Source organism: Leptonychotes weddellii, chromosome 7 (assembly GCF_054177405.1).
Source record: "Leptonychotes weddellii isolate Sample4059 chromosome 7, ASM5417740v2, whole genome shotgun sequence".
Classification (NCBI taxonomy): domain Eukaryota; kingdom Metazoa; phylum Chordata; class Mammalia; order Carnivora; family Phocidae; genus Leptonychotes; species Leptonychotes weddellii.
In genome coordinates, this window is record NC_138375.1 from 23,276,765 (window position 1) to 23,292,295 (window position 15,531).

A 15,531-nucleotide genomic window follows, 5' to 3' on the forward strand; every position below is an offset into this window, starting at 1 on the left:
TAGCCTGGTGATGGGTATTAAAGAGGGCACGTTCTGCATGGAGCACTGGGTGTTATGCACAAACAATCATGGAACACTACATCAAAAACTAATGATGTAATGTATGGTGATTAACATAACAATAAAGAGAAAAAAAAAAAAAGATTGACCGGTAGAGTGAGGAAACAGACCAAGGAGAGAGATGGAGAGAAGACAGACAGACATCTGTGGAAACATTGTACAATGCTAGGCATTATTAATAGCTAATTCAAATGACCAATGTTTCTGAGTTAAAAGACTGCTCCCTTTTTCAGTGAACTGAATGGAAAACATTTAGAATTTAAGTTATGTAAGCATATTTGCTTTCTGATGTGCTCTCTTATGTACAACTGTTCCATTTCCCCAGAGCATGTTCTGGTTGTTTAAAGGCTTTCTAGAATGCAAGACATTCTCTAAAGTATTATGAAATGAAATCAAATATATTAAGGTGGGAAAAAAAAAACCCAGGAACAAACAGGATTATTTTAAACTTGTCTGAATTTTGTTTCTCTACTCTCACATTCCCCGTTATAATGTTGATTTTATCTTTCGTAAGAAACAACCAAACCAATAATCCCTCACAAAAAAGCAAATAAACCTAAAAGATAAGTTAAAGCAATAAAGATCACAGGAAAAAAAAATAGAAACTTTTTTTTTTTTTTAAGGAACTTGAATGACTTACCCAAGCAAGAGGCAATCAATTGCTAGGAAAGAGGAAAAAGAAACTCATGGATGGGTTTTTGCTTGCTAGTTTCATGTAGGAATTTAAAGGGTCTGCCTACCTGCAAATTAGAACCCAGAAGACACTCACCTGTATTGTTTTGTGCAGCAGCTGCATAGGAAAACAGAAATAATCTTTTAAGCAGTTTAGGAGCCTGGGTATGATGAATTATGCCACTGACAATCTAGAAAAGAACCAAACAATGGGTATAGTCATACTTTTGGCAGATAAACACTGAGCTATCTAGGTTTTCAGTCATGCTAATAGGCTCCTATGGGCATTACACAAACTCTGAGGTCTCTATGATGTTACCTTCTGAATAACGCCAAGTAAACAGAATGTTAACAATTTTGTTAGGTTTCTAAGAGCTTTGAATTTCTAGGGAAAACTTTAAAGATATTATTTATTTATTTGTTTGTTTGTTTATTTGAGAGAGAGAGAGAACAGGGAAAGGAGCGGAGAGGGAGGGGAAAAAATCCCAAACAGACACTGAGCCAAGCACAGAGCCCGAGGCAGGGCTCAATCCCACGACCCTGAGACCATGACCTGAAACCAAGAGTTGGATGCCCAACTGACTGAGCACCCTGGTACACCTGAATTTCTAGGGAAATTTAAAAAAAATTCATTTGAGAGAGTGAGAGCACATGCGTGGCGGGGGGGGGGCAGTAGGGGAAGGGAGAGAGAGTCTTAAGCAGACTCAGTGTGGAGCCCAATGTGGGGCTCGATTTCATAACCCTGAGATCATGACCTGAGCCAAAGTCAAAAGTCAGGTGCCCAACCATCCTGGCGCCCGATTTCTAGGGAAATTTTTAAAACATAGTCTCATTTATCAAAAACAAGGTGTTACAAAAACTTAAGTGCCATATTCAGATACTCTAAAAATCTGACACATCAGAGACATAGGGCTAATATCAGACAATAACCAAGACACTTAGCTATTCTGATCCACTTATGGACTTTAAGACCTTCTTCTAGAAGGTTAGAAAAAGAAATCAATCCATTGTGCTTTTTGTTTGAAGTTTCCAAACAAAAGTATGTTTGGACAGATAGCTAAAACCATCGTTCAAAATGAAGTTTCTGGCTTCTCAGGGACTTTCCCTATATCCACCGCTTTTTTCCTGCTCAGAATAGATACCGGAGTCATGTTTATTATTCTTTCTTTTTTTTTTAATTTTTTTATTGTTATGTTAATCCCCATACATTACATCATTAGTTTTTGATGTAGTGTTCCATGATTCATTGTTTGCGTATAACACCCAGTGCTCCATGCAGAACGTGCCCTCCTCAATACCCATCACCAGGCTAACCCATCCTCCCACGCCCCTCCCCTCTAGAACCCTCAGTTTGTTTTTCAGAGTCCGTCGTCTCTCATGGTTCGCCTACCCCTCCAATTTCCCCCCCTTCATTCTTCCCCTCCTGCTACCTTTTTTTTTTTTCTTAACATATATTGCATTATTTGTTTCAGAGGTCATGTTTATTATTCTAACTGAACTACTACAATCCCTGAAAGAAAACCAGGGAGTTACCCGTAACTGTGTATAACTCAACTGTAGCCAGAACAGCAGGTGAGCTGGCCCCTCTCCACCTTTCCCCTGACGGATTTACCAGGACAGTGGCAAGTTTGAGACCTTCAATACCTTAGTAACAGAATCGTAGAAGTTACAGTGACAACTGTAACCAGTTCTTCTAGTTACATATTCCGATTTGCTGCAGCAACCAGATTAAGTTTCCTCAGTGTCCAAAATCACAGGCCTCATTTGGTAACTCGGCTTTGCCTGTCTGCCCCATGTACCTCTTCCTCCTCCCACATACTTCTACAACTTCGCAGATATGAACTCCTTCGTTCCAGGACTTGGGGGTCTCTGCTACTACTTTTTGGAAAGACTGTCAGAGGTGGGAGAAGCAGCTTGCCTCCTGACCCTGGTTTATCACCTCCTACTCTTTAGAGGCTCCAGGAATAAAACCATCACGAACTCTAGGATTAAAGGTAGCATGTGCCAACATAATACGCAGGCATGCTTCACCAAATTCTCTCTCAATTCTAATCAAAGCATGTGATTATAAGCCAATTTCAACTTTACGGAGTGAAATGCACCCACTTCACCTTCGTGCAATATAAGCAAAAAGAGTTAGTGGTGATACCTGATGGGAAAGAAAACCTACAAATACATGCAACTAGTTACCCTTTTGACTTCCTCTTCTTTTGTGTACCTCAGACCAAAGTGGAACACTCGCAGGTCTTTGCAGTGGATGATGAGTTTCTCAGGGTATTTCTTCAGTTGTCCAAAGAGAGGTTTCTTTTTCTCATCAAACACTACACATCGATGATGAAATCAAGAAGGGAAATCATGTTATAAGGCAAAAAGTTAATGATGAGGAAACAGGTAGACTATTCACACCTCTCAAAAGTGAGAGGAAAGGTGCTGTCTTCGAAGTAACTGTCATCAGGGGCCCCGGCTCTCTGACAATGGGCAGCGTTCTTCATTCCTCTGGACAAGCTCAAAATGGACTGACTCCAGAAGCTAAGATTACAAAAGATGGAAGGGGTCACTAGGGATATGCTGTCAAGACAGTTGAGTCCTGGCTTTATGGCCAGGGGCACCTCCTGACACTTCCCTCCCTGCCCTGGAATTTGGACCGCGCAGCACCTACCCGTGTTGGGATCATCATAAATGGCTACTGAATGATTTCTGAAAAAGCCCTTATTGCCAAAATATAGAACTGAAGCACAGAGAGGCTTGACCCTTAGCAGAAAAGACTCAGAGTACAGTGCAACAAACCTTTATCAGATTAGTCTTTAGAGTAAAGCCTACACACCTCACACGGACAGTCACAAGTATGATCTAGCATATAATGGCACTGCAGAGTATTAGAACAGGTTCCAAATTCAAGTGCAAGCTCCTCCAGCTAAGTGGTCCCGAATAAGCCACCTTACATCTCAATTTTCTCATCCATAAAACTGATTTAAACAAATATGTAAAGAAATTTTAGTAAACTGTAAAGGACCATAGAAATATTATCATTATCAACCATACTTCCAAAGGCTGGCAACACCCCAGGGGAAAAGATACTTACCTCCATAAATCTGATCAACACAGTGGAGTGTGATGTCATTTTCTCCTATAACCTCATTCTTAAATTGGGTTTCCTAAAAGATTCAAAAGGAAACAACTGTGACTCCTTTCTGTGCCCTATTAAACATTTATAGGCAGAGTAAATCACCATTTTCCAATTGCACATTAGGAAAAACAGAGGGGGGGTGGAAGAAATGGGTGAAGGTGGCCAAAAGGGGCAAACCTCCAGTTATGATAAACAAATCATGGGATGTAACGTAGAGCCTGGTGATTATAGTTAATACAACTGTATTATATATCTGAAAGTTGCTAAGAAAGATCTTCTCATCATAGGGAAAACAAATTTGTAACTATATGAGGTAAGAGATGTTAACTAAACTTATTCTAATAATCATTATGCAATAGACATGTATCAAATCATTATGTTATACTCCGTAAATAGGATGTTATATGTTAATTATATCTCAATAAAACGGTGGGGAAAATTGAGTGTACACTCTAAAAAACAAACAGGGAAATGGAGCCGGCCACATTCTCTAGGAAAGGGATGATGAAGTGTGCTAGGAAAGCTGGTAAGCACTTTTTTTCCAAACCCAAGCATGACATGCCATTCCTGGGCTGCTCCCAGGCAAACTGGCCATGCCACAATCACTTGGAGAGGTTAGGATTTCTCTACACAATTGCAAACTGGTAAGTGTCAGCTACATGAAGGCAGGTTTAGGAAGAAAACACTGTGAGTGCTGTCTGTATTCGGACGGGACGAGGAGCCAAGCCACTCGAGCAGACAGCAGTGCAGAAGACCACACTCCAAGGCAGCAGGGGCGGGCCGGGACCGCTGAGTTTGCATCAACATACAGCGCGCCCCCCAATGGCGTGGGCTGTCCTCTCCCTCACTCCACTTGCCCATTCTCCGTAAGTAGGGACGAGTCTTACGAGGACACTGCGACTGGGGCACAGTAAACCCAAATTCAAGTGCTGCATTCAGTATCAGTTTCATTACCGAGCTCAGTTCCTGAATTTGAGGGACAGCTCAGTATACAGAAAACATGGGGAACTAGTATATTTGGGGAAATGTGATTCCAGTGAGTGATACGTACGATGCTAAAATACAGGAGAAATTAAGAACAAGTTGACAGTGTCAACCTATGAAGTCAGATGCAAGCCAGCGTAACCTGAGGCACTGGAGGGAAATTTTAGAACGGTCCCACCACTGAAAAGAGATCCCAGAGGACAGAGAGCAATCTAGTGGTGAAGACTTCTGTCCTTTGTGTTTAATGTGTTGGCAGGTAGGGGGAGGGGGGTAGAGTCACTGAGGAGCTGGGAAAAAAGACAACAGGGCCACAATTGCACTGCTCCCCTCAAACTCTGCCAAATGCAGCTCATACATACATCATTATCCAGTGCCGATTCGTCATCGCCCAAGAAAGCAATCTTAAAGTCTGTGCAGACAAGTTTCCCATAGATCCCACGCTGACAGGAATCTTCCTGGACATACTTCAGCACTGTGCTGGCTTCACAAAGCAGCTGTTCACCTGATCAAAACCAAAGCAAGTCCTCCTGAGAGTCTTCAGGGAACATACAATATGTGACAGTAAAAGCTTCCCCAGCTCTTGTCATGGGAAAGACAAACGCATGACACACTGCAGCCCTTCAGAACCTACACTTTCAGCACAGCAGGGGCTGCAAACCTGAGGCACGAAGATGAAGCAGAGTGGGGACCGCTGGTAAGTGAAACCAAAATGGCTCAGATACACCTTCACACGGGGCACTTCCCCATCTTCTCGCTGTGAATGAGGAACGTGTCCAATACGTGGAAATGATCTCAGCTACACTTGCAAGCGCAGACCTCAGTGTTCCTATTACTTGGGCCCTAGCAGGCACTCCCCAGAAGTGATACCCTATATGGAATTAGCAAGGCTCTAGAACACAGAGCTCAGGCCCGCTTTGTGGGGAGAGTGGGCCATCATCTCTCACTCTGGACCTGCTGAGAGAAAGCAGGGTGCCTCCCCAGCCACAGGGCTGGCAGGCAGCTTTCTCAGACACAGAGGTGCAGCATGACCACATGCATTCTGGCTCCACAGACAAGGATGGGAGGAAAAGGGAGGTCAGAGGTTTGTGGGAAAAAAATGGTTTCCTCTCTTTCTTAGTTGAGGGTGTTTCCTCTCAGTGTGTCACCTTTCCTGCTCCATCTGCAGGAGCCCAGCCTGCTCGAGCAGCTGTATTTCCTGGAGACAGAAAGGACTTTACAGTCAAGAAGATTAGGATTTGGGGATAGGTAAGCATTCACTGCTCCCTAGAAACAGAGAAGTTTATGAGGGCTACACGTCTGGATGAGAGCAGAAAAAGGAGAAGGATATGGAAGATATAAAAAACCAAGTGCAAATATTTTGTAACAAAAAAGAAAAGGAATATTCTCTTTCAACAGACAACCATCTCCCCTTAGAATCTCCCTCTGGATATTTTCTTCAGTGTCTCTGAATGTACTTTTTGGCTCAAAATTCACTTGGTCTAACTTTCAACATGAAAATAGAGTTTCAGACACTGAGACTATCAAGGGATGCATATTATGGTATATTTTTCCATCTCCCAAGGGGTTAATTACTAAGGAAATACAGGAAGATGGCTCAGTCACTAGGTCAGCCTCTAGAGGGACCACCGAGCTCGAAGAAAACAATGAATCGGGGCCTTGTTAGGGTTTAAAGTAGTTCCGAAAAAATGCCTCAACTAGTTCAAGGTGGAAGTTACGTGAACAAGGCTTCCTGAGCTTTCAACTCTTAGCGTGAAACACTTCTAACAGTGTTTCCCCAAGACCAGGCAAGCCGGGTTCAGGTGGTGGCCGTGCGCTGGCGACTAGACACCAGCACGCAGCAGCTAATACGACATCCCGTGCGGCTCTGCGAGCCCGGCGTGCTGCGCATTGCTATCAGCTTGCGTGTGCAGAGAGGGTCTCAAACCACGGGAGGCGGGAGCTGGAAAAAATCAAGGTCTAGTCTGGGAAATGGAGGCGGCACATCAAGAAGAGACCTCAGGCAATCCAGAGGATGAGAGAATGTGTGTAACACTAAACTAAAAATCAAAGTTCCAGGATCTATGACCCAAGGAAAGGAAGGACAATGTGGTATGTGGATTACGGTTTCGGCCATTATTAGTAAAAAAAAAAACAAACAAAACAAACAAACACCTCTGAAACTTAGAAATATTTTTAAGTTTTAGGATCCCAGTATTTACCAAATAAGGTGGATCAGTCAGAAACTTGTGCATATTCATATCCTCTCAATAAACATTAGTACCAGAATGAGGCCTCCATTGCTTTGGGGAAATACACCCAAAAACTCTTACGAAAAAAAGCTATTGGGATTAGAAAAAAGAAAATGGAAGAAGAACCGAATGCACAGCCCCCAGGACAGCCCCACCCGTGGAAGGGGATACAACCACCACGTAGTTTGTCTCTGAATTCAGGAATGATTAAAGCTTAACTTCAGATATAGAGTCTCTCTTCCATCTCAAAACTATCCAACCAATTCAGACTCTCAGTGATGACCTCAGAGCAAAGCCGTGGCAGCCCCAGGGTTAGTAAACCCCAACCTGTCTGGTCCTTTTGCTCAGATGCATACGCGAGACCACAGGTGAGGCCAGCCACCAATGCTTGCCTGGGGAGGCCGAGACGGCTGTGCTAGTCCAGGGCAGCTAGACCTCGGCAGCAGGAAGAGCGTGTGGAATGTAAGGCTCTGTGGGGGACCAGGATTTTCCTGAGTGGAGACCAGAATACTGGATGTATCCACGTATAGCGACATGAAAAAGGCCTAATTTGCTTGTGAAGGAGGTGAATTTCCCAGGCTTATTTTCATCAGCTTGGGTGGAGGGGAAAACAAGAAAAATTCTTGGCAGATACTGTAATATTCAGACCTAGGTATGTAGTGACTGAACTAAAGACCTTGATATTTTTGTCAAACTCATCCCCATTATATGCTCTCTGGGTGAAAACAAAGGAGTTTATATATAGCAGTACTAGGAATGACATAATTTATCACTGGCTTTGAGTTGCACATGAGGTCCGAAGCTAACATGACCGTTACCTGGCAACAAGTGAAGAGTTACTTCCTTCTCTGTTACTTCCTTCTCATTTGTGTGAATTTCCTAAAAGAGAAGAACAAATGGTAATATTTTTCTTTGTTTAAAGGTTCAAAATGAATAACATAAAGTCATGCTTTCAGAATACACACTAAAACATTATATACTGTCAGGAATTTTTTGTTTATTTGACAAGCTACTTTTTAAAAATGTATTTTTAACTAAAGGAAGACAGAAAATTCCAGCAAATTAGTTCAATGTACTAAACTATCTAGGATTGACAACTATTAGTTGCCCCCAGTGGAGGGGCAGGAATGGGCACCCCCTACCTAAAAGAACAAATGTTACACAGAAAGTAAGGCAGCTCCAACAGAGTCAGAAAGGGAATGGGAGACATTCCACAGCATGACTCCCCTCTTACTCCAGTGAGAACCAACGATCAAAAACAAAAGATGATTATGTGTTCTTGAAAGAAAATGGACATATGTCAAGGGCTTGAAGATAAGAACAAGAAAATAGGAATGTGTCAAGTCAATACTGATCCATCTACTCTGTAGCATACCAAGACGCAATAAAGACAGATGGGAAAACATTCCAAATTACCTAAAACCCCAAGGCAGTGCAATGGGACACAATCACTTCTAATAAGGAATCAAGGCCAGGTTCTTTATCACTGTTTCTCAATGAAAAGATCTTCAGATGCCTTCATGTTGGGTTCACTGTTTTTTTGGGTATTCAAAGATAATTAGCAATCCTTAATGAATTAGTGGAACCTGGGAAAGGTCATAAATGGGTGTTAACATAACAAAGAGAGAGGCCTGGTGGGCCTCCTAAGGCAATCTATCATACCATCTATTAAGCAGTCTTGCCAAAATAACTATCCTCAATTGGCCTGGGTTTCTATATCAATCTACCAAGTTATAAGAAACACTGGGACAGAGAAACATGTTAAATGACACCATGGGGATGCAGCCAGTCAAATCTTCACTGTGGAAAATTCTACACGACACAACCAGCTTTGTTAACAAATAAAATCAGAATTTGTTTTGTTTTGTTCTTTGGCATGAGGCTCTAGGTGGTAGGAGTTTCCTGAAGTGAATTCAGACTGAAATACTGAATACTGAAATCTTGAAGCTGAAGAAGAAAATCATAGCTGTTTCAGAAAACCCATTTTTTAAAAAAGATTTTTATTTCAGATAGAGTGAGCACAAGGAGGGGGAGGGGCAGAGGGACAAGAAGACTCCCCACTTAGTACAGAGGAACCCAATGCAAGGGGCTCAATCCCAGGACCCTGAGATCATGACAGGAGTCAAAGTCAGGCACTTAACTGACTGAGCCACGCAGGCGCCCCTCAGAGAACCCATTTTGACCATGGAGTATTTTAGAGATGGTTACAGTTTACATCCCAAAAGATGCCAAAAATTCAGTCCTTCCGAAGAGGCAGTGCTTCTTAGACTTGGAGAGTGTCACATCATCTGGGGATCTTGTCACCTCTGCAGGTACTCACGCCTCACCACAAGAGTAAGGAATCAGAGTGCTGGGGATCCAGCTGGGCCCTTGGTTTGGCAAAAAGCTCCCCAGATGATTCTGATGCATTGCTCTAGGTTGTGCATCTTGCATAGAGAAATGCTATGAGTGTTTTGGTAATTTAGAAATCCTCATTGAGCTTCCACTGTCTGCCACTGGCACGGAACTAAATTAAAGCACAATTATTTTTGACAAGTCTGCCATCTTTCTCCAAGGAGACAGCAAAACTATTCATTAAATTCAATCAGCTGTTAGAAAACTAGTGATCATCTTGACTAGTGCTTGGAATTCAGTTCAAACACTGCAGCCAGCTTGGAGAGGACTAGCCCTACTATTATGTCTGCAGAAGTAGCATCTTCTAATGACAATTTATACTACTTAAAACTATCTACATCAATTCTTGAAATGGTTAGTGGAATTCTTTCTTTACATTCTATAAACAAAACAATCAGGAGACACCTTTTAGGATTCTGTCCTACTCAAAACTCCCTTTCCCCAGGTAACTGTTCTCTGCTCCCCCAAGTTCCTGGAGTGAACCACCGCTTCACCATCAAATGCCTGGGAAATGGACAGTGGTCCTTGAAGAGCTAATCGTTTTATGTCCCAAATTAATTTGGCTGAAGGTCTAAAAGAAGTTAACCAAGTTGGCTACTTAAACTACAACTTTGTAAATTTGGTCATCACAAGTATGGTAAAGCAGAAAAAGCTGTTCTGCAGAGAACAAGAACCATGAAAAGGTTATGTGGAGACAAAAGCCCCCTCTTCCAGACAAACAACCATGGCCAGGACTCTCATGGTTTCCCAGGCTTTACTGAGGCCCAGCCACACCTTTGGCCCACAGTTCCGTGAATCACACCCGCATCCTTAAAATAAATCCTCTTGTTCACCTACATTAGTTACAATGGTTTCTGACTGTCACCAAGGGAATTACTGACTTAGGTCAATTGCATTAACAATATAGAAACCATAAATGACTAGAATCACATATTGCAACATGTCAATGTACAATATATCCAGGGCCATAGGATTAGGACCCATGTCATAGCTGCCACCTCACACATAAGACTGGCAGCAAAGAGTCAAATGCCAGAACTAGCATCTACTGCCTCAGTGTGTGGGTTTTAGACAGAGTGAGGATGTATGAAGCCTCCAAACCACAAAGCCTCGTATGAGTTTGCCATCATTCAGTTGATTAGCCTTGTCACTTCTAAACTAAGTCATATATGTATTTGTATACACATATACATTTATACACACACACACACATAAATTGTAAGCAGAGGATGCTAGGCTTCTAAAGGTAACTGAGGTTTATTCATAGGAAGAAAGAAGAGATTCATAAGACACAAAGGTAATTTAAATGAATCCTACCAAATGTTAGGTAAACAGGAGTCTGCAGTCCAGGGGGAGAAGAGACAACACAACACTCTTGGACAACCATAATACAACATGACGGATGCAATGAATAAAGGTATTGATGTGGGGCTCCAGGAGCACAAGAGGGGGCCTCACTCCCCAAAAGAGGGAGGAGTGGGGAGAGGAGAGACTGTTCAAACAAGTGCTTCTCGTGCTTTTCCAACTGCCCTCAATGCTTCTAGGCAAGTGGCTCCTAAGGAATGTGCAGGAATTCAAGGAACGGTCAAGCAGAGAGAGGAGGTGCAAAGACACAGAAGCAAGTAATTCTGTTAAGAGGTGAGAAAGATGGCAGGGTGAGTGGTGGGATTCAGGCCATTTTAAGGAGTTTGGGCTTTAGTCCATGGGTAGTGGGGAGCCCATGCAGGATTTTAAACAGGGCAGTGAATTAAGCACATAGCATTTACTATCTCTGAAACAGGTCTTTCAGGAAAAAGCACAGGACTAAATCAGGAACCCTTTGTAGGGTTCTACCTACAAAGATATCAGAGGGATCTTGGGCAAGTGTCCTGGCCTCAGTGTCCCCATCTAAAAGAATGGAATTAAGAGCCATACTACCTGCCTTGCGAGATAACGTGCAAGAGACCTGTGCAAGGTCAAAATCATGACAGTGATGTGAGCCTGAGCATGTGTGTCCGGAAAGGAGGCAGGGTCCTTGATGGCTTTCCCTCACTAGAAACGAAAGGAAAGCCTCCCCCTCCAGACCCACTCTCTCCATTCCAGAACACTATCACAACAAGCAACTGAATTCTCAGAGGGATGAATATCAATCTACTGGAACATTTCCTGAAAGAAAAAGGGAAAAGGGGCGCCTGGGTGGCTCAGTTGGTTAAGCGACTGCCTTCGGCTCAGGTCATGATCCTGGAGTCCCGGGATCGAGTCCCGCATCGGGCTCTCTGCTCAGCAGGGAGTCTGCTTCTCCCTCTGACCCTCCTCCCTCTCATGCTCTCTGTCTCTCATTCTCTCTGTCTCAAATAAATAAAAATAAAAATCTTTAAATAAAAAAAAAAAGAAAAAGGGAAAAGGCTGGAGACCTTTTCCCACTCACCGTCTTTGTCAAATGCCCCAAAAGCTTAGTACACATTTTTCATTTTAAACATACTGACTCCTCTTCTTCCCTAGAATAATGTTAAATACATTTGGATGGTGGCAACAAGTTGCTGACCAATAACGGATCTGAGAGAGAAAGGAAAAACACACAAAGCAGCTAGCTAAGTCACTGAGAAGCCACGTATTTTATGAAGCGTGTGGGAATTTCAACATTGGAGAGGGATGACAGAAACACCACCGAGATTCCTCGCGGGGCTCAACTTCCTCCTAAAACTGCTGCTACCCCTCAGACTGCCCTCAGCGCTCAGACTGCTAAAGTAGAGATCAGAATAACACAGTAAGATTACACTGCTGCTGAAAAGCCAGCATCCAAGAAAAATCATCAAATGCATGTGAGCCCCTGCCTCAAATGCCACTAAAGAATTATAACAAGACTTTATTCATCCACAACGCAGGTAGTACAGCAACCTCATCTACTTTGAACGCTGTCGAAAATCACGAACACTTGGGGCGCCTGGGTGGCTCAGGTCATGATCCCAGGGTCCTGGGATCGAGCCCCACATGGGGCTCCCTGCTCTGCGGGAAGCCTGCTTCTCCCTCTCCAGCTCCCCCTGCTTGTGTTCCCTCTCTCACTGTGTCTCTGTCAAATAATAAAATCTTAAAAAAAAAATCACAAAGACAAAAGGATTTCTGAGCAGTCAACACAGATGTGTCCAAGTTTGTGCACGGCGATCAAAGCCCTCCACAATCCGTCAGGCTCAGCTTTCACTTCAACGGCACGCTTTCACTATAATCATATAATAGCCAACTGACATTTACCAAGCTGCTATTATGTGCCAAGTAAGTGGTCTTCGTTAGTAGCTCATTAATCCGCACGACTACTCTAGCACTGGTACTACCTCCATTTTAAAGATGAAGAAACAGGTTTAAAGTGGTTCGGGAACTTTCCTTTTATAGGAAATAAGTCACTAACCCAGGGTACAGCCCAAGCCCTGACGAGCTCCAGAACTCACATTCTTCGCTGCTAAGTATTAGTTCTAACAAACATGGTCTCTGGTTTCCTACTACAAAAGGGAAAATGGTTGTGATATCCACTGCCTGTAGTAGGAAACCAGTCTCCTATTACAAAACTGATTAGGACAAATTAGGAAAATTCCCTTAGGAGAACTGTACTTCACTATACAAGGATTTGCCACATCCAGGACGAAAGCATGTGAAAGCTAAAGTCAGCTAACAGTCCTGAGAATCTGCTGAGAGGCTGAAAAGCAGCCTGGTTTTCATTCCACTAGTTCTCAAAAAGTAAATTCTCTAGTTTCTTACCAAGTTCACATTTAAGGTGCTCATCTTCTCAAAAGTGTGACAGACCTAAGGCACCTCGGAAAGGCAGAAAATGGGCCGTGCCAGAAAGCTGCTGACCTTGAAAGAATGGGGGGTGTGGAGGGTGATCCTACAATGAAGCTCTCATAGGCCAGAATGCTTACAAATACCAAAATGCTTCACATCAACCCTTCACTGTTTATGAGGGCTTTGAGTCAAAAACAGAAGTTGTTATTCTCAGTTTAATCTCACCCAGCCAGAAGGGCAAATTCCAAGAGCCAACGTCCCTACAGGTTCCAAAACACAATTTCTTTCAACCACATTTGGCACCAAAGTGCTAAAAAGACACACCACAGACATTTTATTTTTTTTTTAAAGATTTTATTTGACAGAGAGAGACACAGCGAGAGAGGGAACACAAGCAGGGGGAGTAGGAGAGGGAGAAGCAGGCTTCCCGTGGAGCAGGGAGCCCGATGTGGGACTTGATCCCAGGACCCTGAGATCATGACCTGAGCCGAAGGCAGACGCTTAACAACTGAGCCACCCAGGCACCCCAACCACAGACATTTTATTTCCTGAAAGTCGCTCTACTGCTCTCAAATGGACATTTAATATACTTGTTTTCTCCACTAAAATAGAAAATCTGAGGGTGCAAATGTATTTGCATCCACATTCTCGGTGGGAATCTATGTGCATCTCAGGATGAAATCTACCTTTTTTACAGCAGAAAGCTCTATTTTTAATACAGCATAATACTAATAAATTTTGTTTTCCCCCTTGTTTCTCCAAACTTCTCTCAGTGCATGCACTAACATCAGAAAAAATACAGATTTGGGGCAAGAGTTCAAATCCAGCTCTGCTCTACAGACATGACCTTGGGCATGTCATTTCACCTGACTGAGCTTTTACTTGCTCCTATGTAAATGGAAACAATACTACCTAATATGAGGCTTGAAGAAAAATGTATGCAAATGCCTGGCACACATGTTCAGTAAATGGGAGTTGTCACTGTTGGTCGGAACAGTATCTGTGCTTCTTGATTTCTTTAATTCTCTCGTCCTTTCCTCTGAGTAAACAAAGAATTCAGATATACTACGTAAGAGTTACAATTATTCAAGATTGTCACACAAGTAAGAAAAATTTCTACTTCTCTCTCAGTCCCATTTCCCACATTAAACTAAATTGAATCTACTCTCAATTCTTTTCTGTGTATCAGAACTCCTGCAGTTAGCGACACCCAAGTTGGCCCTAATTCCGTAAGACAGAGTATACAGGAATATCTGAAGCAAAGGAAAAAGAAACGGCCTTTTTCTATTAGCAGGATTTGTATTCTAGAAGCCCACAATGACTTAGATATGGTCATTTTGTGTCTTACCTTCTGCAACACAAAGTACTTTGAACCCATTATAAGACCAAGAGAGTAAACTAATGGCTTCCTTAAGAGAACACCACATCTGAGGAAGGGACTGCTCGGGCATGCTGTACAAAAAGTAAACCTTTCTCGACAGCTGATCCTATTGAAAGTAAATCACTGAAAGTTGGTAACAAATTGAGAATAAAAACCTATATAAGCACTTAAGCAGTAGAATTTAAGGAGCCACACTATAGGCAAACATCACTAATATCTAACCCTTCTCTGGTTAATACTTCAAAATAATTATAAATTATACACTATCCAATTCTTACAAAAAACTCAGAAAAAAGTAAGTACCATGATCACTACCATCAAATACTCATTCCCAAAACAAAAGAGACAACAGTCCGAAGGAGAGAAATAGCCTAAAGGACTCTAATAAATCAGTGTATACAAAGAGAATCATTGGGCGCCTGGGTGGCTCAGTTGGTTAAGCAACTGCCTTCGGCTCAGGTCATGATCCCGGAGTCCCTGGATCGAGTCCCACATCGGGCTCCCTGCTCAGCAGGGAGTCTGCTTCTCCCTCTGACCCTCCCCCCTCTCATGTACTCTCTCTCATTCTCGCTCTCTCAAATAAATAAATAAAATCTTTAAAAAAAAGAGAATCATTAACAAACCGAAAAACCAAAAAACCCCGAGGGCGCTTGGCTGGCTCAGTCAGAAGAGCATGACTTTTGATCTCAGGGTCATGGGTTCTAACCCCAAACTGGGTGTAAAGATACTAAAAAAGAAAAAAATAAACTTAAAAACCCTTCCCTCAAAAAACTTAATTTTTTCTTTTAATTTGGGAAGCTAGCTACTTGCGTGGTGGGGAGGAATCAGGAAAGACAGAATGGAGTCTCATTAGCTATGTCCTATTGTTCCTTCACTTCTGTATTTTACAATAGCTTTTTTTTTTTTTTTTTAAGATTTTAGTTATTTGAGAG

The 15,531-nt window shown here is 42.5% G+C and overlaps 1 protein-coding gene across 1 annotated transcript in view; it reads right to left on the reverse strand.

The window, feature by feature from the left end:
- Positions 1–15,531, reverse strand: part of MTMR12 (myotubularin related protein 12) — a 57,606-nt gene that overhangs the window by 30,260 nt on the left and 11,815 nt on the right. Inside the window, exons 2-6 of the mRNA XM_081825791.1 lie at positions 7,890–7,950; positions 5,203–5,345; positions 3,815–3,887; positions 2,923–3,053; positions 724–923 (exon numbers count right to left, since the gene is read on the reverse strand). Of these exons, the coding sequence (XP_081681917.1) occupies positions 724–923; positions 2,923–3,053; positions 3,815–3,887; positions 5,203–5,345; positions 7,890–7,950 (608 nt within the window). The remainder of the gene's footprint in view (positions 1–723; positions 924–2,922; positions 3,054–3,814; positions 3,888–5,202; positions 5,346–7,889; positions 7,951–15,531) is intronic.